Source organism: Acomys russatus, chromosome 6 (genome assembly GCF_903995435.1).
Source record: "Acomys russatus chromosome 6, mAcoRus1.1, whole genome shotgun sequence".
NCBI classification, from domain to species: Eukaryota; Metazoa; Chordata; class Mammalia; order Rodentia; family Muridae; genus Acomys; species Acomys russatus.
Genome location: NC_067142.1, coordinates 67090671 through 67114594, shown reverse-complemented (window position 1 = coordinate 67114594; position 23924 = coordinate 67090671). Strand labels below are relative to the sequence as shown.

Sequence of the window (23924 nt, the reverse complement as noted above, 5' to 3'; positions counted from 1 at the left end):
TCCAGACTCACAGGAATTAACTGCTGCTGTGGGGTCTGCTAAGCAGTTTTGTTGAATGCCTATGTGGGCTAGCCTTGCTTAAACAAACGTAGTAAAAAGCATGCACATAAATCAAAAAAGTTTGTTTGTTTGCCTTTTCAGTGTCTCTTAAAGGAGTCTGAACAGAAGCTCCCTTGGAGGATAATTTACAGAAGGTATGTTCATGCAGCGGGCTCACAGGCCACCAGAGGGCAGAGGGCTTCTGTGACAGTTCAGGCCTCTGGCAGACCCCTGGATGCCTGCTTCACACTTGGCTCCCAAGGGCTGGGAACACAGCTCCCCCACTTTGGAGGTCAGGTTCTAGCTCCAGCTGTGCCCGCACACCTGGATCTGGCCCACAGTCTCCACCTCCCACTGCCAACACCTCTGCATCACTAATACTGCTCTGGGGTCTGAGGGAAATACCTGCACCTGCAGGCAGAGGTCACACATAAGGCACACATAAGGTCACAAAGCACACCCTAGCACTGCTCTGCACACAGCGGCAAATCCTGTGGCACACATGCCATTCTCTTGGACTTTTAACACAACAGTACAGTGCGCACCATGGATGGTCACCCCTCCATGCAAATACAGTCATGAATGCACACACACACACACACACACACACACACACACACACACAGAATGACCTAACACAATGGTGGGAGGCACTCAACCAGCGGAGCCCCTCCTAATGAACACAGAAGGATTGGAGGTAAAAGTGGAGCAGTCAGTAGGGTGGGAAACATCTTCCTAAAGAAACGCAGGCATCTAAGGAGGTTTCGCCTAAGAAGAGCTGACATCCCCCATGGAAGCAGAAGAAGCCAGGCCTCAGGGAGAGAGGCAGCAGACCTGGGTCAGACCAAGTGCCCTCGCCCGTTGATGTAGATTCCATTGCCTGTGGGTTTGGCCCTCAGGGTCCCGTTCTCCTGAACAAAATGGTTCATGGCCTGTTTGATGCCTTCATCCTGATCATCATCCTCCTCTGTCCGCCCAGAGCCTGGAGAGAGCAGTTCGGTCTGTGTTTCGATCTCTCTCACTGTGGTCAACGTGGAGTAGCTGCGGCCCTCTGGCTCTTCACTCTGGAGACCAAGGGCGGAAGATAAGTCAGGAATCAAGATCAAACAGGCAGATACAGTAGGGTAGGGCTGGGTTGGCGTGGGGTCAGAGGTCAGGTAAAGCATGGGCAATGGCTGTCCCAGAGGCATAGGGGCTTGGAAATTTGGGGGGGTCGGAGGTGGGGGCAAGAACAAGTGTCGTACATAGGGGTGGGAAAACAGAGAAGAAAGGCATAGCAGAAATGGGGGGCAGGGCTTATACGTGAGCCAGGGATGAGATGGGGGCTGCTGTCACACCACCTCTGGGGCCAGGAGAGGGGCCTGAGGAGAGTGTTGGGGACACCAGTGGGGCCGGGGGGGCCTCACCATCACAGAGCAGCTACTGTTGTCCTTGAGACTATCAGGGTGGCCCTCGGCTCTCAGCCCTACACTCTCCTCCGGCTGCAGAGGCCCGGACATAGGGGAGGAGTTAGAAGAAAGCTCAGTCTCTTCCCCTCCAGTCTCTTCATCTCTCTCATCCTCCACCAGCTTCCACCCCAGTCACTTTCCCCCCAACCCACAGGTCCATATCTCTCTGACACAAACAGCCTCAATTCCCTCACTGACTCCCCCAAATCCACCCCAGAACCAGCATTGGTGGTGGATTCTTAGAGCAGCCCCCAGCCCAGAGCTAAGGGGGTGTTGCAAAGAGAAGCCCTAGCAGCCCCAAAGCATCTACCACGACCACCCCCACCCACCACCCCCACTCCTTCCACCCCACCCCCCTACCCCAGCTAATATCGCAGCAGCTCCAGCTATGAGTAAGCAGCCAGACCTGGTATATCTATAGAGGAGCCAGAACCAAGCAAACTTGTGTGCTCTTCCCCCTCCCCCACCGCTGCACCCCACCCACCACCCACACCGTCCCGCCTCCCCCCCCCCGTCCCCCCCCCGCCCCTACACGCACCCAACCTTAGCACACACCTGGCTCCTAGGGTCCGTGTGGTGAGAATGCAGCCTCCGGATGGAGTTCTCCCGGGTCAAAGTCAGCTCCTCCTCACTGGGAAAGACATCTTCTGGTTAGGGACTGAGAGCAGTGCCAGGCTCCTAAAGCAGGGCTGAGCCTGTGGCTGGAGGGTGTGAGTGCCTGCAAGTGTGAATGTGTGTGGCTGAAGATGACAATGTGGCTGGGTGGCTGTGTAGTACCCATGAGCTACGTATCGCTCCAGTATGCATAGAGGTGGTACCCGGGGGAATATGAACTTGTGCGTCTCTCAGGCATAAGTCTCCTCATCCGGCTGTACTCCAGGTCCCAGGCTTTCACTTCCCCAAAGACTCCGCCCACCTCTGAGGCGCGCACTGTCCAATCGTTATTAGGCTACACAGACTCCTCCGCTCTCCCGGCTCGCCTCCCGCTTCGTTCCTCTTTGTTCTCGGCTCATTCCCGCCCACTCAGAGCAGCCACTACTCACTATTTCTGGGTCATCTGCTGCGCTTTTCGTCGATGATATCGGGACATGAGTACTACCACCACCACCAGGAGGCAGAACAAGAGTGCGGCAATCACACCCACTACCACCACGGAGGCCGACACCAGGTCCACCTGCTTTCCTGAATCCTGAGGGTCTGCTGGAGACAGGCCAGTGTCTGAGATGCACTCCCAACTCCTTCCCTCATCCACTGTAGACCCCACGTCCACGGCTACCCACTCAGCATAACCTTCTCCAAAATATACATCCTTTCCCATTTCTTTCTCCGTCTTGTTTCCCATTGCCCACCCCCAGCTCTGGACGCAGCATCCTTTTCTCTGTTCTCCAAGCGCTGTACTTACCAAGAACTTCCACGATGACCTGAGAATCCCTTGAAGAACGTTCATTGCTGACGTGACAGACGTAGATGCCACTGTGCTCAGTAGTCAGTGGAGGAAAGCCTAGAGTGTCCCCTTTTACTCGCATCCCACTAGGCAGAGGTCCATCCAGCCTGAAAGACAGGGAAGCTGAAGGGTGCCGGCTGGGGCAAGCTAAGGCTGCCACCACTCAACATGCCCAGACAGCTCTTCATCCCCCCCCCTCCCCCATGACGTCACCCAAAGCCTCAGGCTGTTCCCACGGTGCCCCTCCCTACCCTAGACAGGTCTAGGCAGAGGTTCTTTCTCCCTGCCGCCCAGCCTGACCCGGGCACCCCCACACACACTTGGGGAAGATCCACACGCGTGCCATCCCACATGCTCCCATAGGCATCACGTCATCCAGTACCAGGTAACAGGTATACATGCTATAAAGTCCATACAAGAGGATACTCCATTCCCAGCTGGGCTCAGAGGTACTTGAAAACTGTGACTGCATGCTCCAACACGTATGATATTGCATATCAGAGTAAACAAACCTAGCCCAAGGCACAAGGCCACATGTATCGTTCATGTGTCCACATGTAAGAACATGCCTACGGCTTACACTCATGCATAGCCTACCCCTTTCCATAAAAACAAGCAAGGACTGTTGAAGGAACTGGTGGAAGTGGGTCAGTGTTTCTGAGGTGCTGAGACATAATGGTTATAAAGAGTGTTGGTATGACCGCAGTTATAGTCTGCTGTCTTTTTGTCTCATGTACTTTTAGCACTCACAAATATATACAACGTTAATATAGTTATATTTCATAATTTAAAGATATCTTCATATTCCCTATGGGTAACCACACAGTCCCTGGAACAAGCCTGTAATATTTTTGACTATGTATAGTTTTATATTGGTCTGAACATATGCCCCAACTTATTTAGGGTTCAGAGTATGTGGCTCTAGCTCATAATGAGTTCATTCTGGCCCTGAAAAGGAAAAGATGCAGGCTGGAGAGATAGCTCAGCGGTTAAGTGCACTGCCTGCTCTTCCAAAGGTCCTGAGTTCAATTCCCAGCAATCACATGGTGGCTCACAACCATCCATAATGAGATTTGGTGCCCTCTTCTGGTGTGTAAGTGTACATGCAAGCAGAACGCTGTATACGTAAAAATAAATCTTTTTAAAAAGTGGACGAGGGGATTCTAGGCCCTTACCGTGTCCAGTTGTATGAGGGAGGGGGCTGTCCTTCACTCAGGCACTTGAGAGTAGCTCCTTCTCGGCCAACATGCCACAAGCTTTGGTCCTCAAGGCCCCTTACAGAGGCCTCTGCAAGGACTGGAGTGGGAGGAAGGAGGAGGAAGAACGGGAAGATGCCTTAATCCGTGATTCTTTGAAGCCCTTCTTCCCCTGCTAGAATAGCCTCCCTCTACCCTCATCCACAGCTCCTGGCCACATTGCTTCCCGCCACCCCACCCCCCACCCCCAAGCTCAGACTTCTACCATGCACCCATAAGTCCCTTGGGATAACGGAGTCTCACACTCCTTCTGGGTCTCCGGTGGCTTCTAGCATAGTGTTGCTCACAGAGCAGGCTCTCAATGGATGCCTAACAACCCACCAGTTTGTTCATTTTCTTAACAAGCACTTGCTGAGTGCCTACTTTGTGCCAAATGACAGCGTAGTTTGGGCTTGAAGTCTAATGCTGGGAACTATTGTTTACTGAGCCCTTTAGGATTTAAGATCTGGGAGATGCTTTGCTTGCATGGATGCCAATACTCATCAGAATCTTGTAAAGTTGGTATAATTACACTCATTTTCTGGTAAAGAAAATGAAGTCTAACAAGATTAAATAACTGTTGGTAAATAGCAGAATGGGGGTTTGTCTCAAGGCTGTCTCCCAGCCCTAAATTGTATATTTTGCAAACACTTTCAATCCCACATTTATATATTTTTATTCGCCCATCAACACTGTAACAAAAACAAGGCAGTCTCTCCTATAAGGCTCACAGAGACGCCAGGCAGTGGTGGCACACGCCTTTAATCCCAGCACTCCAGGGGCAGAGGCGGGTGGATCCCTGAGTTTGAGGCCAGCCTGGTCTACAGAGTGAGTTCCAGGATAGCCAGGGCTGCACAGAGAAACCCTGTCTCAAAACAAACAAACAAACAGAAAAGTTCACAAAGATTACAGTAATTTTCCCAGAGCATCGAGACTGACCCGAGCTCTTGTACCTGTGGATCAGACTGTGGATTCCAGACTCAGGCTAACCCTCCTGGCATGGCTCAGGGTCAGTGTAATAACACTATTTTCAGAACTTAGGGACACCTTACCCATACATGTCAATACTCACAGGCCACTTGGAGGGTGTGGGTGATTCTTTGGTTTTGGAGGAGGCCAGGGTGAGACACCACACAGGTAAGTGGCTGCCCATTCATGCTTCGGCTAGGCACCAAGTAAAACTCTGAAGTGACAGCTGCTGAACGTGAGTGCTTGAAGGAGCGGCTGGACTGTGACCCTTTGACCTCTGTGTCCCAGGTCACACTGGGAGCTGGGCTGCCCTCAGCAGTGCAAGAGGCTGCCAACGTCAGGCCCTGGCCCTCTTCTAGTGGTGGGCCAGGGTTCAGTGAAGGGAGGGGAGGCACTGTGGATGGAGGGAGAGGTATGAAAGATCTGCACAGTCCCCATCAGGAGCCCTCTCTCCATCCCATTTCAGTCTTACCCAGTTGCAAACTTCAGTCCACCTTTCTTTCTTTTTTTCTTTTTTGGTTTTTCAAGACAGGGTTTCTCTGTATAGCCCTGACTGTCCCAGAACTCACTTTGTAGACTAGGCTGGCCTCGAACTCATAGAGATCTGCCTGCCTCTGCCTTCCCAAGTGCTGGGATTACAGGTGTGTGCCACCTTACCCAGCCAGATCAATGGTATAATTAGAATTTTTTACACTGTGCATAGGTAATTTTTTTTTTTTTGAGATAGAGTTTCTCTGTATATGTAGCCCTGGCTATCCTGGAATAGCTCTGTAGATCAGGCTGGCCTCAAACATAGGTCATTTAAAAAAAATAAAAATAATTTAAAAACTAATTAGATACTATCTATGTAATAATAATAATAATAATAATAATAATAATAATAACCATTACTTACCATGTGCCAACTATTATGTTAATATTTTACATACATTATCTCATTTAACCCTGCTAACTAACTAGTGAGGTGAGTATCATTATGCCTGTTCTTCAGATGAGGAAACCAAAGCTCGGGAAGGTGGGGGGAGGAGGAGGAGTTCATTGATTTATTGCAGGTCATCAGTTTTTTGTTTGTTTTGGTTTTTCGAGACAGGGTTTCTCATAGTCCTGGCTGTCCTGGACTCCCTTTGAGGACCAGGCTGACTTCAAACTCACAGAGATCTGTCTGCCTCTGCCTCCCAAGGGCTGAGATTAAAGATGTGCGCCACCACACCTGGCATAGGTCATTAGTTCTTAAGTGACAAAGCCTAGATTCATAGATTTTGTTTTGGGGTGTGCGTGTGTACCTCAAATTCTCCATCTCCCTGACCCAGCTTCAAGAACACTGTATGTGCTCTTCCTCTTCCTCTCTCTCCCCTCTCTTCCTCTGTCTGTCTGTCTGTCTGTCTTCCCCCTACCCTCCCCCCCCCCCACTCTCTCTGGGGATACCCCTCTCTCCTTTCCTTCTCTCCCCATGCTCATTTAATAAACTCCTCTATAACATTTAAAAAAACAACACTGTATGTATAGATATGTACCACTCTGTCCAGGTTTGTTTTTTTCACACTCAAGTTTCATTTCATTTTTCCCTCCAAGGCTTATGTTACTTACTAACTTCCACCCAAAGCAAAACCATGAAGGCTTTTATTTCTAGTGTCAAAAACAGCTCAAGCACAAAATTGTGAAGACAACTTGACCATAGGTCCAGGTTGACCAGCACAGGTGCCTGTGGTGCAAGGTAGCAGTTAAAAAGTGATTGTGAAGCCGGGCGGTGGTGGCGCACGCCTTTAATCCCAGCACTCAGGAGGCCGAGGCAGGTGGATGACTGTGAGTTCAAGTCCAGTCTGGTCTACAGAGCAAATCCAGGACAGCCAAGGCTACAAAGAAAAACTCTGTCTTAAAAAACCAAAAAACAGGCGGGTGTTGTGGCGCCTGCCTTTAATCTCAGCACTCAGGAGGCAGAGGCAGATGGATCACTGTGAATTCGAGGCCAGCCTGGTCTACAAGGCGAGTCCAGGACAGCCAAGGCTAACAGAGAGAGACCCTGTCTCAGAAAAAAAAAAATAATAAATAAATAAAAATAAAAAATAAAGTGATTGTGGTCTTAGGCCCAGTCAAGGACTGTAGTAACATAGCGTCCCTGCTCACATATAGGCATATCACAGCTGGGCCTCACGTCCATATCTGGGGCTCCTACACTTTAAAACCATAGAGCCTTAAGATGGTGACGGCAGCTTTGAGTTGGCGTCTTTTGTAGAACTGTGACAAGAACGAGCAAGAGCAGCTTGGAGAAGAGGAGAAAATGCAGTCGGGCAGTCGGCTCTTTGAAAAGCTGTGCAGAAGACAGAATAAGCCGGTAAAATGCTGCTCTAGATGGACAAAGGTCACAGAGGGAAGTTCACGCCATCCGTAGGACCAACTTCCTGATACACGGATACTTTCATGCCTGCCTGTACTGCCTGTCTCACGCATCTCTGCAGTCCGGTCCGTTCTCCCGCCTTCCACCCACTCAGCAATACTGATCATGCCTAGCTGGCCCCACTCACCCAGAACACGAAGCCTCATCCGTGCCTGAAAGCTGCCGGCTGGGAAGGTGCTGACTCTGCATTCGTACTCGCCCTCGTCTGCTTGCACAGCGTTGCGCAGGAGGACGGAGCCGTCCAGAGGGTCTCGTGGGGGCGGTGGTTGCTCCACGCGGTCCTCATAGGCGGGGCTCACATGAAGGCCATATTTGGAGTGCAGTAGGGCCAGCTCCCGGGGGCCCTCGTTTGGGTCCACCCGAGCCCAAGCCACCTGCCCCACCTGTTCATCCGGAGCCCCTCGGTAGAAGCAGGGCAGTTTTGCGTCTTGGCCCAGCACCACTGTCACCAAGTCCGAGGTCTCCAGCTCACCCGCGGAGCATCGGCCTGCAGGGGGCAGACAGAGGCAGCCAGGATGAGGAGAACCGCCAGAACCAAGGGAACGCATCCGTAATGATAATGACAGCAAAGGCAGCCGGAACTCCTGGAGAGATTTGTGCTTGCAAAGCGCATTCAGTCCATTACCTCATTAGAACCACACGGCATTCTCAAGAAGTAGGCGTTATTATCGCCATTTAACAGGAGGAAACTGAGATGCAGAGAAGGGAAGTGGCTTGCCTAAGGCCACACGGGTGATTTATGGAACACTCACCCTTCTGCAGCCTGGGATTCTACTTGAGCAAAGTGAGAAACTATAACAGGACCAGATACTTAGCTCCTGCCCCCAAGGAGATGGAGGGAGTCTCTGCACACAGAACCAGGAAACCAAGGACAAATTTCACATGAGGTTCAATCTACCAAAGGATTAAAAGCGAGTGCTTTCCGGAAAGAATGGTGAGGGGCCACGGAAAAGGTTTAGAACACTTGGTGCCTGGAATAGGGCGTGTTGGGAGGGTAAGGTCCATCCCGACGGGCCCCTTGGGAACATTTTTCACATGGCTTGAAGCTGAGAGACCTAGATTCCCAGAGAGAAGGAGGTATTCTATGTGGGAGGAATGGCACGAACTGAGGTCTAGGGGCAGGAACCAGCACGTCACTAGAGACAGAAAGAGCCCCCAGGTCAGCAACCTGGGAAGACGAGGTCACAGCAGGTACAGCAACTGGGTCAGAATGTTGAGCGAGAACCAGGGACCAGGGACTAGTGTTTTCATAATCGATGAGCAGCTGTATGAAGCATTTGGAGTTTTGAAATTAGATACATTCATTACATACCCTTACTGACAAATAGAGATCCATTTCCTGCCCTCATGGAACATGAGTGTGTTTAGGAGGAAAAAATATAAATGTCAGATATCTATCTATCTACCTAGACATAGATAAAATCATGCAATGATAATTTCTTTCTTTCTTTCCTTTTCTCCTCTTCCTCTTCTTTTTTTTTTTAAAGACAGGGCTGACTATGTAGCCTGCTGGGCTGGCTTCAAACTCACTGTTCTCCTGCCTCAGCCTCCAGAGTGCTTGGATTACAGGAGGCACCACTGCATCTGAGTTGCAACAGTGGTTTCTGGTTTAGTGTTTGGTGGTTCGTCATGGGTTGTTTGAGGGATGCAGGAGTCATGAGGGAAGGCTTCATGCACGTGTCGGGTGGGATCAGGAGGCCCCGGAGACCTGGAGAGGCACTGTAGGTGCAGGATCAAGGTAAGCAAACACTAAGAGGGGGAGAGAGAGGTTGGCAGCTGGTTCAGGAAGCAAAGAGAAAGAGGACTCAACCTAAGGTAGGGTGTGTGTGCTAAGCAGCAGTGGAAAATATACCTGGGGCAGGGTGGGTCCAAATAGCCGGAGACTGCCCATGCCAGGAAAAGGAATTCAAATTTAGTCAAGAGGAAATAAGGAGTCACCAAAGCTTCCCTAGCCGGCAAGTGGTACGAAGCAGGTGACCAAGTGCAGTGTGACCAGAAAGCAGGTCATGGAAGGAGACCGAGGGGGACACCATGAGGCCGGCCATAGCTGCCACTCTGGCAAGGTGGTACCGGGCAGATAAAAGGGGACATTTGATGGAGATTCAGTCACTGAGGAGAGGTGAGGACCAGGCAAGAGCAGAGATAACTGATGGTGTCCAGGATGAGTAACGTATAAAGGCGGTTGGGCCTGGGAATGCCTAGGTTATGAAAAAACAGACAAAACCCAGGGCCAGGGCCTGCACCAGGGCAGGAGAGGACTCTGAGAGGGCAGGGGCTCCTTCCCTGCATCCTTGCAACCGCTTATAGTCCCTGCCTCTAACCAGCACCCCACACACCCTGTTGCCTGTCGTCTTTACTCACAGTGTACCCCTGCGTGGAATGCTCCCCTCCCTGTGTCTGGTGGCTCCTACTCATCTCTGTCTGGAGAACTCCTACTCATGCCTTAAGACTCTGCTTAGGCATCATTTCCTCCCCAGTCCTCCTCCCTTCCCCCACCTCAGGCGGCTTCAGGTGCCCTGCCCCTGTGCTTTCCTGGCACTCTGCTTTAACCCCAATCATAGCCCTGTAACCTATAGATTAAACTTTCTGTCTTCTTGGTCTCTTTTCCCAAGGCATTGAGCTCCATAAGAGTCAGAACAGGGTCATGCATCCCATGTTTAAAAATGTGGCTTCTGGTTTCATGTTCGGTCAGTCATATGTGGACCTTGATGAACGTTTATTGATTGATTGAATGAGTGAGTGAGTGAGTGAATGAATGAATGAATGAATGAATGAAGCCAGGCATGGTAGCCCATACTTGGCAATCCCAACACTTGGGAAGGCTCAGACAAGAAGATCTGGTGTTCAAGGCCATCCTGGGCAGCAGGGAGACAATGTCTCAATCTCTACCCCTCAAAAACAAAAAGACTATACAAATGATTGAGCAAATGCATGAAAGAGATAGACAGCAGGGGGGAAAAAAAAAGGTAGAGTCAAGAGGAATGCACTGTCCCTTACTTGGACTAGGCAGGGAAAGTGTTGGCATGGTAACCTTGGGGTAAAGGCAAGATAGGCTGGCTATCTAGGTTCACTGCCAAAGGGAGCATCTCTGGACCGGACAAAGGAAGAAGGGGATGGAGATAGGCATGTAGCAAGGAAGTGAAGCCCAGAGCAGCAGAGGGTTCCAATGAGACAAATGAAGGGCTCTTGTAGCTCTGATAGGAGGGGTAGAGGGAAGGATGATGCTGTGAGTTGGGAGGGCCCCAGACTGGACAGGACAGACCTGCAGGGCCAGATACCAGGGCCTTGACCTGCCTAAGCTGACATTGGTCCCACCCAGCCCAGCCTGGGAGTCCAGCTAACCACTTGCACCCCTCCCAGGTACCTCCTTCTCCTAAGCACTAAAGGGAGCGAGGTTGCCAAGGGCTGGGGGTGGGGTGGGGTAGGAGCTGTCCATCTCACTCTGCTGCAAAACACTGATGTGGATTTACGTCACAATGATGTGGATGCAGGGCACAGGGACCCCAAGCCCTGCCCCACTAGAAGACCCAAGTCCTTCCAAAAATCTATTTCTGTGGCACTGTCAGATCCCATAGTTTTGCCCTTAAATTTTATTTATTTATTTATTTATTTATTTATTTATATTTATTTTATGTGTATGAATGTTTGGCTGGCATAAATGTTTACAAGGTGCCTGGTGCCCCTTGAGAGCATCCAATGTCCTAGAACTGGAGTTACAGATGGCTGTCAACTGCCATGTGGATTTTGGGAATTATACTCAGGTCCTCTGCAAAAACAAGTGCTCTTAAACTGCTGAGCCATCTCTCCAGCCTATATATGTCCATCCTTATCTCTACTCTGGCCCCCACCCCACCACAAATCACCCATATTCTGCCTCCACCCCCACCAAAAATCACTCATATTCTGCCCCCCAGCCCCTCCTTAGGACACATTGAGAACTAGGTACCTATCACACATGCCTGAGTCTCCCTTCCATCCTCAGTGTTCCTAATCTGTGAGCCCAAGGTCCTCACCCTGAAGGTATAAGGCTCAGTTTTGCAGACTTGAGGAACCCAGTACAGCAGGAGACTTCCTTCAGAACTGCTCCTACAGAACCCACACTGTCCTAAAGCCACTATTTAATGGAAGTCCCTCAGGCTGAGGCATCCCCAACGGCCTTCAGTTCATCTTCTAAATCAAAAGCTATGAGCTAAGACAACTTGAGCCCAAGTATCCTTGTCCTGCGCTCAGTGGACCCAGGAGCCCAGGCTCCCAAGCCAAGGCAGGCCAGGATTGCTTCCTCCTCTCCCCCACCCAGTGCCTGCCTGGCGTCAACCTGATGATGTCACCAGACTGAAGGAGACACACCGCCTGCTTGGTGAGGTCACCTTATGGGCATGTAGTAGCCAGGCCAGGCCAAGCCCACAGACCCTCCTGCTGCTTGCTGTGTGCTGAGGCTGGTGGACTCTAGCTTCTTGAGCACGCCTCCACCTCCTCCTCCCCCTCCTCCCCCTCCTCCCCCTGACTCGCCCCACCCCTCCTCTCAAGGAGCACCAGGACGCTGGTCAGAGGCCTTAGTGACTCAGAAGCTGCCACACAGCAGCAGGCCTAGCCACAGCCACCGCCGCCTTGCGCAAGGGAGAGAACAAGCCCAACTGGCCAGACGGGATCCCTGCCCTCAGCCTCCCCCACCCCTGGCCAGGCCCCCTCAGGCCTCTTTGGGGCCCTGCCCTTTGTGTACCCCGCCCCGCTCCCAGACAGGTCCTCCATCCCTGGCTTGGGCTAGCTGGCTACACCCTAGCCTGTTCCTTGGCTCCAACTTTCCTCTCTGTGTAAGGCCTGGTCTCTGAGCTCCAAAGGGGAAACTGAGGCTGGCCCTTACAGATATTCAGCCACAGCAACATCTTTGGGAACAAGGTCTTTCCTTTTGTGGGACTTTTACCTATCAGCATCTTCTGCTGGCGAATAAAAGAATATATATACACACAGGGGTCCTAGAAGTGTGCCTGTGTGCCAAAGAGAACAACCATCTTTTGTGTCTGAAGGTTTGTGGTATTTTTGGATGAGGGCTAGGCCAGTTTTTCTAGTTTGCGTGCATGTGAGTGAAGCTATTTTCTTTCAAGAACTTGGGGAATGTCTCATACATATATGTGTTCACATCTCTCCTCAGGGAAAAATATACATCCTAACCTTTCTACACCCAGAGGGAAGAGCTGTGCATTAGCATACGAACATATATGCATTGCACCATTACATATATGTCTCACCCTCTGAACACATGGGACACCTACCCGTCCTGCAGAACCCTGCACACATAGTAAATATTTTGATGTAGTTTGTCTTGGCTTCCACACAGCTGGCTCAGCTGCGTCTGGTCAGTGTGTGGCTCTGGGCTTCTGCCCATTCTACTGTTGCCCCTGGCAACCCTCCTCATCTCACCCGGAGTCTTCAGGGTAGACTCCGTCTCAGGCCCAAGGTGGAGGTAACCAGAGATGACGTCATTGTCCCTCCAGGTTATGGGAAATCGCCACCAGGCCTCTCTGACAAACAAAACAAAGGTTCCCTCTCTCCTGTTCTTTGGGTGTCTTCTACAAAAGGGACTCCCACCCTTTTTATCCCCTATGGCCACACCCCGGGCACCCCCCCAGGACTTCTGGCCCCCCAAGCAAAAAGTCTTTCCTGGGAATCTCTGTCAGGGCTTTGCTCCTTGCCACCACCAGAAAAACCAGCTCTGGCTCTAGGCCTGGGGTTAGAGCTGTCTGGTGCAGGTTTGGTGGGAAGCAAAGGGGGGGGGGGGGATGTACCTGCTAGGGGGAGGGGTCGAAGCTGGCTAGGGTCTCGGTCTATTTTGTTAACTCTTGCTTCCCTTCCCAGCTTCACCAGAAAAGGTTGACGCAGGTGTGTTAGTTTGAGGTAAGAAAAGAAAGAAGCATCTAGACCCCGCCCCACCCCCATCCACCCAAGATGACATAAACAAAGAAAAGCCAATGTTGGTCCTTCCCTGGCCCATACATAACCTTGGCCTTGGAATCGAAGAACTTTGAAAACCTGAAAACTTTCCCTCCGCCTTCACCCACCTCCCTCACTTACCCCCTACTTTTCCTAAGCCCCTCAGCTTAGCAAGAGTTTCTCAAGCCCGGCAAAGTGCCCACCCACAGATTAGTGTCTGGGGAGGGGGAGGGGGGCACACAAGAAACAGAGGGGAAGAAAGAACAATGGGAAAGACAGTTCTAGAGGCAGCCAGCTCTGCCTTAGACACAGCTCTCAGCACAGATAAGTCCCCTAAACCCCCCGGAGCCAGAGTCTGAGCCCTGCTGAGTCACCACTGTGGGTGGGAGACCCAGCGTTCAAACTCCTGAGATCTAACTTCCCACCGAATTCTGCCCCCACCCACCCCCACCTCTCTACTGTGGCCAGCTCTGCTTTATCACAGCCTCAACCTTAGCTTTCAGAACAGTTTTAGAGAAGTGGTGGGATGGGATGGGGGGGGTTGTGAGGGGGGGAGGGCAAAGGTGGTACAGAAAACCATGGGAATAGCTCCTGAGGCCACAGACACCATATTGGTTTCTGTTCTAGTGACAGAATATTCCCAAAATCCCCCAGGCAACAAGTGGATGACCCCCTCCCATCCAGAACTTCAATTGCTTTAGATTTTGTTCCCAGATCTAGACCCCAAAGTCCCTCTACTCTCTGCACTCCTGACTCAGTTTCCCACTCTTCATTCCCATCCCTTGTGTGCCCAGTCTTTAGATTAGTGTAGGTTCTGGAGGCCAGATATGGCAGGCAGTCTCTCCTTACAGGGCTTGCTCCCCTCAGTGGCTAGCACCCATTTCATTCACTTTGCCTGAGGACCTCTGGTTTCCAAGGCCATCTGTGCTCTAGAAGACGGGACTCTGTGCCCACTCAACTCCTCACTGCCATCTCTGTGGCTGGGGTCTTTCACCTCAGTCACATCACTACAAAACGCGAGGATGGGACCAGGGTCACCAGGGCCAAGGGCTTCCCTGGGATTCTCCTGCTTCCCTACAATTGGGCGGGGAAGCAAACCTCCCTTTTGGCTTCTCTGGGTTTGGGTAGGCCCGACAGGAAAGGGCCTGCCCACCTCTGTCATCAGGAGCAGAAAAGCAGGGATGGGGGCCCCTCCCTTTCTAGGAAATTAATTCCAACAGAAAGTTGATCCTAACCCTCAGAGGACAGAATTTAGCATTCTTGGAACAGCTCACTCCTAGGTCCTGCAGCACCCAAAGAGTTAGGAACCAGGATCCTATTGGAAAAGTGGTTCATAGAGTCAGACACACCCCCCCCCCAGCCCTAGGGCAAGAGATGGAGGAGGGAGGAGACCTCACCCGGAAACTCATCCCATTAAGGAGAAACAAAGAACTGTGGTGTTGGAGGCGCCTCCCAAGCCTGGGCTCCTCTCCCTGTCAGAGGTGGGGCAGAGCCCTAGGCCTCAGAGCTCTAATGGCCCTAGAGTTGGGGGGCAGGCGTCACTTTGGGAAGGCCTCATCTTTGGGAAGGATCTTTTCTGCCACAGGGAGGCTAGTCAGTCGTTCAAACACCACAAGCTCCCCACTTCAAGCCAGAACCTGGATAATTCCAGAAGCCTAGTATTTCAGGGTCAAAAGGTCTGCAGGGACCACCCCAGTCCTTCTCGCTGCCTGAATCAAGAGTCTCTTAGCGGTTCAAAAACACCCAACAAATTAACGGAAGAAATGGGAGCAGAACTGAAGTTCTCCAGATCTCCAACTTTGAGGGGTGTTCACAGACACACATAGAGACCTAGTTAGTTTAGGTTTGGTGGGTGGGCATTAAGGAGATGCCTACACACAGGGAAGGCAGAATAGGGATGATGGGACTATCTCATCCTGGGGTGGTGGCCCCATAGTCCAAGTTTCCAGGATCCCTGGGAATAGCCGCCTCTGGGTAGCTCACAGTAGCAGAAGGTACCATAACACCTGGCTAGTTACCAGCTTCCTGGGCAATCCTGGAGGCAGCCTCTCTCCTTGGCATAGCTTCTCTCAGACCTGGGTGAAGTCTGGAGTAGTTTTCTAGCCAGGAGCTCTTTCCTTCTTCACTGGGCTTCTTTTAGAAAGAACAGTTTTGCCTTTGCATCGTGGAAAAGGAAGGTAGGGATCATATTCTTCCTGTTCTATAGCCAACATGTAGTACGCTGACTGGGACCCAGGATGCTGGGATTTTTGTTGTTGTTGTTGTTTGTTTGCTTGTTTGTTTTTAACAAGAAGTCAAGTGACCAAGACACTAACCCTGGTCATGCTTTTAACGCTGAGTAGCCTTGCAGCCCTCCCCTGCCTGGCCATTTCTCTTGATTTCCCCATCTGTAAAATGAAGGAGTTGAAGGTTGAAGTGGTGATCCCTTTGATCCCACCCAAGCCCTGAGACAGCTCGACTCCCTTCTTCTTCAGGAGTGGGTAGATTCTACAGGAAAAGTGTCTGTTGGGTTCCCTGGCCCAGCAGGAGGCCACACCCTCTGGGCTATCTGAAAGGAAGGTGGAGGCAAGTACAGGTGGCAAAGGTTGGAGCTTGGGATCCTGTGGTGAGAGAGTGGACCATCCACCCTTCTGTCGTCAGCCCCAAAGTGAGAGCTACCTCGAATACTGCCGCTCTGGGCATCTACTGCACCTTGCTCTCTTGAGCTTCGCCTGAGAATGAGAGCTGGGAGGAAATGGCCAAGCGCTGCTGGAGGACAGACAGTGCCTTGTGGCCGCTTCTTTCTCAGGTGAGCATCCTACTGTCCTCACTCCCAGGAACTGCCCAATGGCATCGTACTATGGACTCACTGTGTACACACTCCTTCCCCAAAAGTGATACATCCCTATAATTTATACATGGTTTATATATATCAGGCAGGCAGGCAGAAAATATAAGTATAGTTCAAGGCATCCAACAGAGGGAATGGAGAGATAATAAATAAATAAGAGTGGACTATGTCCCATATAGAAAGCCTTTTACCTTCTGACCTCCCCCAATCGTTACTCTCCCCCATGTCATTATTCTACACCTATTTGTGTGTGTGTGTGTGTGTGTGTGTGTGTGTGTGTGTGTGTGTGCCAGGGAAGGAGGGGAGCTGGTGTAAGAGGAGTCTCTTGGCTCTCCTGTAGTCCTTCAACAAGCACCTCAATTTTGGTGCTCAGAATATTATCATGAGAGGAAAAAGAAAACAGAAGTGCCCACCCACTCCCTAGGCACCAGGTTTCCTGTGTGTGGTAAGGCAGTTTTGAAGCCCAGTTAGGTAGGCCATAAGGTCTTCAGGAAACCCTGGGCTGAGGTGGGGGTCCTTGGCTTCCACCTTCAAGGCCACCTGCTCCGGATATATATATATATATATATATCCACCCACAGAAGCTGTGGCAAGCAAAGCTTTGACAGAGTTACTTAGGGACTGCAGCCATTAAGTGGCCTGGTTTTGGGTCTCAGAGGGGACTTGAGAAGGAAGAGCTACATGGGTTCTTCTGGGGGCACTGCTGGCAAATGGAACGGGACAGATGGTCTCCTTCACCTAGATTCCAAAGAAAAGAAATGTTTGTATGTGGTGCGTGTGTGTGTGAGTGTGTGTGTGTGTGTGTGTGTGTCCCTGTCTCTGCCAGGTAGGGCTCAGAAACGAGAGTCCTGACGGTTCAGGTAAGTCCTACCTGTAAACGATGCCAGGAACAAGAGCAGCAGCCAGGCTTCAGGGCACCACATCTCGGCTCCCAGGGACAGGGGCATTGGCTGGAAGGCAGACCTGCCCAGTGATTCTGGAGTTCCACGGAGTTCTCCCTGGGAGCCGGTTCTGGAACTGGGTCTGACCCAGAAGGCAGGAAGTCACGGAGTCCCCAGGCACTGACGTACCTACCTAACCCACTTGGGTCTCCGCTAGGGGACCCAGGCCCCAGTTCTACCCACCCAGCTGTGGCTACCCCCAAGAAGCCGTGTGTTCGGGAGCCCGGAGCTCCCCCAGAGCTGCTTCCCACGCCGTGGCCAACAACGAAGGCAGAAACCTGGGAACCTGCTAAGCAGGTCAGAACAGGTGCGTCTCCGGGGGCCGGGCCTGGCACAGAGAGAAGACTCCGCAGCCACCGCCCCCACGGCCTGGGCTAGCTAATGGGCTCCAGGGAGGGAGGGAAGAAGGGAAGGACCTGGGTGCGGACAGCAGGATCTCATCCTCAACAGGGGCTTTTACCTGTGAGGGTATGGATGGAGCTGTGAAGGGGAGCCCCTAGTGGGGGGGGGGGCGTGGAACAAGGAAGCCTGGGTGTCTTAAAGAGAGAGGCACCGGGATGAACAGGGGCAAGGCCCTTGTTGTGAAAAGGAACCCAATCATCTCACGTGCCTGCCAGGTCAGCTGTTTCCTGGGGTCCTTGGCATGTTCCTCAAACTCATAAAGGGCTCAGTTCTGGTGCCACAGAATCAGAGGAGGAGAACCGAGGAGGCCCCTGGCTTGCTGGCCCATCTACCGCATCCCTCAGAAGGGCCGAATCGGAGACTGGACTTTCCAGAGGATGGTCAAGTTTCTAGTGCTTTTCTGGAAATGGGAAGCTGGTTCAGAGACCCTTAAGAAAGACCCTCACCGCTTTTCTCTGGCCTGTTCCCTGCATGGGAGAGGTGGATTGACTGACCAAAGAATTAGCCCTGTGGATTCCTGGTTTCCTCTCAGCACCTTCACTCCACAACTTGACATCTGACCAGGAGTTTTAAAAGGAGGAGGATTCTCTGGCGCCCCCCGGCCCCCCCCCCATGATCAGGGGGAGGGCAGCACATCTGGACTTTGCAAAGATGATAATTGATTTTCCTCTACTCCAGTACTCCCATGACACTTATCCTCACCTGACTGCATATTTCCAATTTGGGTGAACAGAAGTATTCACCAAGTGACAGCTGGAGAACCAGAAGAAGGGGCAGATTTTAAGCCCCTGAAAGAGAGAGGCAAGATCTCTGGCAAACTGGAATTTCAGACAGGTAAAAGCCAGACATGCTGATGCACACCTGTGGTCCCAGCACTTGGGAGGAGGCAACGGCAGAAGGATCAAGATTTCTTGGACAGCTTTCGCTACATAGAATTTTAGGCTATCCTGGGCTATGTGAAGCTCACCTCAAACAACAGAACAATATCTTTTTGTTGGTTTTTTTTTTTTCAAGACAGGGTTTCGCTGTGTAGCCTCAGCTATCCCGGAATTCGCTCTGTAGACCAGGCTGGCCTCGAACTCAGAGACGCACCTGCCTCTGCCTCTTGAGTGCTGGGATTAAAAGCACTGCTTGGCATGAAGGATGATAATGGTAAGAAAGACACATAAATAAAGATGGAGACACGCCGGGGAAAGAAAATATAGAGGTGAGCCGGGCGTGGTGCCGCACGCCTTTAATCCCAGCACTCGGGAGGCAGAGGTAGGCACATCGCTGTGAGTTCGAGGCCAGTCTGGTCTACAAAGTGAGTCCAGGATGGCCAAGGCTACACAGAGAAACCCTGTCTCGAAAAACCAAAAAAAGAAAAATAAAAAGAAAATATAGAGGTTACATAGGTCTCATATCCAGAACAAAGAGAAAGGAAGAATAAGTATCAATACATAGGCAAGTAATCAACAGAATATTTTCCATCACTACTTCCCCCGACTCTACCTGTTCAGGTTATTTGTTGGTTGGTTGGTTTTTTTAGGTGGAGGCTTAGGAGCAGGGCTTTGTGCACACAGGCTCTCTGCCACTCAGCCACTTCCTCAGACCCCTTACTCATCTCTCAAAACTGACCTCAAATGCCACATCTCCCACAAAGCCTTCCCAGTGCCTCCCACTCAACATAAATCTTTCTCTTTTCTTCTTCCTCAGCTTCTGCCGGTCTCTTTATTATAGCTTGCGTGCTCATAATTTGTGCTCATCTTATCTCCGTAACTAAATTGTAAGCTTTAATGCAAGAGCCATTGATTGAGGCCTGTTGTATGGCAGAGGTTCAGTGAACATGTTAGGCTGAGGGAAAGGATGACAGCTGGCCTCTGTGAAGTCCTTGAGAGTTGGGCTTGTTTTATAATCTTGTCCAGTCAAGCATGCCAAGGCAGTTTGCAACCCTTAATGGGAACTAAGTGCATTTTTTTATGAAGCCCTGCATTTCTGAGCAAACAAATGTCAGTATTGAGAAGGTGGTAAGGCCAGCAGAGTTCTCAGATGACTGTAAGTGACCTGGGGGTGTAATCTGGACTTTAACACTGCCCTTAGAGTAGACAGGTCACCAGATCCCACCTCTCAGGAGTGATTATGATAGTGACCTCTCCCCCGAGGGCTATTTCCTGCAGGTCAGAGGCAGAGTCAGGCAGGATGCCAAAACTTTTAATTTCTCTCCACCTCCACCTTGGCAAACCCCTTCCCCTCTTCAGGACTCAGGTCCCCACCTATGCCAGGGGAACAGCCCCACCCCGATGCTGCTTTGAGATCCAGCGTGGCAGGGGTGGGGTAGGGCCAGGGGGGATGGGAGGGGGAGCATCCTGTGTTATAATTATAATTATCACACCTTGGATCCTATCACATGCTCTCAGAGGAGCTCTTTCCTTCCCACGGACTCATCCCTCTAGGTACAGGAAGTCACTGGAGAAACTGAGGCAGGGGGGTGGGGAGAAGGGAAAGCAGCTAGATCACAAGCTGAGTACCCAGGCTGCTTTGACTGGTCCATTCATAATGTACCCTTCCTCCCAAAGTGCGACCAGCCACAACATCTCCCAACTCACTTACCCCAACTTTTATTTCGAGGGAACACTGAAGGGAAACAGAACTTCTCCGAGGTGGTGTTAAGGTAACAAACACACCCACATCTTCATGGATAGAGTTAGTAAACAGCCTTTAAAAATGGGGGCTGCAGGTGTCACTGGCCACAGAGAGTAAGGCAGCCACCTACGTCTTTGAGGTAGGACTCTCTCTTTCCTCACCTAATAATTATTTATCTTCAAGTCCCTTTTTATTCCCTACTTCCCTCAGTACTGTGATGTCTCACAGGAACCATACTCCTGAAGAATATGCTCTATGCTCCGGCCTTTTCTATTCTCTTCTGGAATGAATTTCGGGGGAAGCTAGATTTCGGGTCGGGGCTATCTGAAGATAATGGCTATGGAAGCCTTCCCAGACCAATGTCTACATTTCAGAGTGCAATTCTTTCTTCTCTATTGGCGTCCCATTCCTGTCATGCCTCCCCTGCCCAACTCCCACCTACACTCTGGGCTCTAAGAACAGGAACAATTCAAGCCACAATGGATGGCATCCTCAGCACGTGCATCGGTCTGTGTAGCATCATTGTACGCGCCTGCAAATGCACATCCACTCAACCGACATTTAATGAAAATCACTGCGTCAGACTCAAGGGAGGTGGCAGAGACATACGACACATGATCTCTGCCCTCAAGGGCCCCTCAGTCAGGAGAAGACAGACGCATATACATTGGCAGCAAGTTAGACTCCCCATCACGTGTCTCCTTTGTGTGTCTCTGAGTAAGTGTTGCTAACATACATGCTCCTGCCTCTGTCCAGACCCACGTGGGTATCCTCTGCATGTGTCCGGGCACTCACTTAAACTGGTCTCAATCCCCGTGGAAGGCTGCACACCTAAGCCAAACCGGTTGGAGAGGGTTGTGCTGAAATTTTTTGTTTGTGACAATGGGACCTGAAGTGAGTCAGGGAGGGACAAGGCTGGGTGGAGTGGTGTGGGGGAAGAAGAGTGAGAGTGAGGGTCAGATTGAGCGATCAAGGGAGGAAGGGAGTGGGTCAAAGTGGGAAGGGACAGGGTGGGGTGTCAGGAGAATGGGCCTAGGGTAGGAGGAGTAAATAAGAGATCTCCTGTAGTGAGCAATATTCTGTTTGTCTGCAGCAAGATTCCAGGTCAGAGAACAGACAGACGCTTGAAGGAGACTCTGGCACTGAGAGAGAGGAGGGTGAAAAATAAGTCAGAATGCAACTAGGTAGAAGCTTGGGTGTGGAAGAAATGTCGACGCTCCATTTTGCACGGATTTGATAAGCTGTTCCTCGAACATTCTTCCTCCTGCTTCCTCTGTAGTTTGCACAGAAAGTTGTGGGGTTCTGGCTGGCGCGGTAGACAGTTACTGATAATTGGAATTGACTCCATTCCCCCCCCTCCCCCTCCGGACTGAGGCTGCAGCAGGTTAGCTTTGTGTTCACTGCTGTCTCTCCACAGGACACCTCTCCACTTGTGCAGATGTGGAGAGAAACTCCCCCCATACATAGCACAGGGTCTCCAGAAGCCCTTCCTACACTGAAAAATGCCTTTGCCCCTCCCCCCCGCACCCCACCCCTCACCCTAAAACCTCACCATGCCCAATATTGGGATGGTGGCATCTTGATTTCCAAGATAGTCCACCTAAATGTTGCTGTGTGGCTGTGCTGTTTCTTATCTGCCAATCATGCAGTCTCAATACCCAGCCCATCTTTTAATGACAACCACGTTTCCTGGTTGCCTAACAACATCCCTTTGAGCTCAGGGGGGGCTGGGCCTGGTGGCTCCTCAAGGGTTCCAAAGCTGGACTAAGTAAGCCACCAAGGAAGAGAGAGGGCCCGGCGTGGTGGCGCACGCCTTTAATCCCAGCACTCGGGAGGCAGAGGCAGGCGGATCGCTGTGAGTTCGAGGCCAGCCTGGTCTACAAAGTGAGTCCGGGACAGTCAAGGCTACACAGAGAAACCCTGTCTTGAAAAACCAAAAAAAAAAAAGGAAGCGAGAGGGCTGAACACAAGGCACATTTGGGTCCTGTTTCTCAACAGACCCAGTTGAAAGGCAGAGCCCCTCCTCTTTACTCGCCCTCAGCCTCTATAAACACACTTCCGCAATCTCAGTGGCTAGAACACGGGTTAAGAGACAAAAGCCTTTATTATTTTACCCTGTGTTTATGGATGACCTGACAGTTTTAGAAGGCTGTTGATTTAGGCCCCAGCTGGCATGGGCTGAGCATAGGAACTCTTGTGCAAACTGATCTTCTGAGTGGTGACAACAGTTAGCAGAAGATGTAGCGGGGTTAAGAAAGCAAGAGCAAAGGTAAGAGGGGAGACTGAGGATTTATTGGGGGGGGCAAAATGGACTCTAGTGAGGACCGGGGTTGTGTCCTCCCTGTCCGCGCTCCTCCCAGGGAGCCCACCTGTATGTGGAGACAGCCCCCAGGTCAGTCTATCCTGCTGTCCAGCTTTACCTTGAAGTCTTCCTGAGTTGGTTTCTCCTTCGGGTGTAGAAGCAGCTTAAGTGTAAAAGGGTTAGGAATCAGGAATCAGGAATCTCTACTTCCTCTGGTAATAGCCAGGTCAAGAGCCTCGGTCTAGGAGCTATATGCAAAGGGCAGAGGAACAAGGACTGGCATCTAACCTACCTTGCCAGCTTTACCCTCCCTGCAGCTAGGCTTACACTCACTTAGGTCTTCTATGGGGGAAATGGCTGGGAAAGTCCTGTAGAGTGTTCACAGGTCCTCATCGGTGGTCCAGGCCTTATGATTATGCCAAGGGGTTCCACACACTGGTGTAGTCCTAAGATGCAGTTGAAGGGAAGATGTCTAGCCATTCCTGGATAAGCCGGGTGGTGGCTCCCTAAGGCAGAAAGGGCAAACCCTAAAAGAAAAACAAGTGAAAACAAACAGACACAAATGAGCAGAAAAAAAGCCACACTAGGAGGAAAAAGGAAGTAAGCAAGTGCTGTCACCTAGGACACATGGGAGCCGAGGCGTTTTTTTCAGTGGAAGGAAGTCTTCTGGAGTGCCTGTATTCTATATGGGAGCCTTTTCACTGGGCAGTTCTGGCCTTTAATCCTAGCACTCGGGAGGCAGAGGCAGGTGGATCTCTGTGAGTTCAAAGCCAACCTGAACAACAAAGTGAGTCCAGGGCTGTTACACAGAAAAACCTTATCTCAAAAAACAAAAGCAAAACAAAAAAACAAAACAAAACAAAACAAAAAAAACCAACCAGTACCACCAATAGCAAAAGCAAAAGATGATAGACAAATAATCCCTAAAGAACAGAAATTACATTTATGCATTGTGAGGATTGTTGGGGGTGGGGATGTGCATACAATGTCCCTCATGCAGAGGACAAGTTGGCAGAAGTCAGTTCTCTCCTTCCACCATGTGGGTCTGGGGACTCAAACTCAGGTCATCAGGCTTAGTAGCCAGCACCTCTACCTACTGAACCATCTCACCAGCTCCTGGAGAGGAATTCCAGAGATAAAAATCTGAACAAGAGAGAGCCATTAAGAGAAATGTCTGGATGCCTACTGCCCACCACTGGGACCTCTTAATTCCCATACTGTTTGCTCTCAGTTCTCATCCTCAATGACTAATGATATATCCTATTAGACAGTGGTTTCTCCCCCCCCCCCCCACCTTTGAGACAGGCTTTCTCTATGCCCTGGCCATCCTATAGACTAGTCCAGTTTCGAAGTCAGAGATCTGCCTGCC

The 23924-nt window shown here is 51.0% G+C and overlaps 1 protein-coding gene across 4 annotated transcripts; it reads right to left on the bottom strand.

Annotated features, from left to right (window-relative positions):
- Positions 1-119: 119 nt before the first annotated feature.
- On the bottom strand, positions 120-17552 carry Nectin4 (nectin cell adhesion molecule 4). 4 transcript variants are annotated; one of them, XM_051147870.1, is made up of 9 exons: positions 17160-17552; positions 7658-8017; positions 5239-5529; positions 4107-4227; positions 2890-3038; positions 2531-2687; positions 2043-2118; positions 1446-1520; positions 120-1103 (listed from the first exon to the last, which is right to left on the bottom strand). In XM_051147870.1, exons 1-9 carry the CDS (start codon positions 17233-17235, stop codon positions 879-881), a joined length of 1530 nt encoding a protein of 509 aa, XP_051003827.1. In that variant the 5' UTR covers positions 17236-17552; the 3' UTR covers positions 120-878. The 4 variants fall into 4 exon arrangements, with proteins under 4 accessions (XP_051003827.1, XP_051003828.1, XP_051003829.1 ...); XM_051147871.1 differs by having other exon boundaries at positions 2531-2684; positions 17160-17551; XM_051147872.1 differs by lacking the exon at positions 1446-1520.
- Between the last annotated feature and the right edge of the window lie 6372 nt (positions 17553-23924).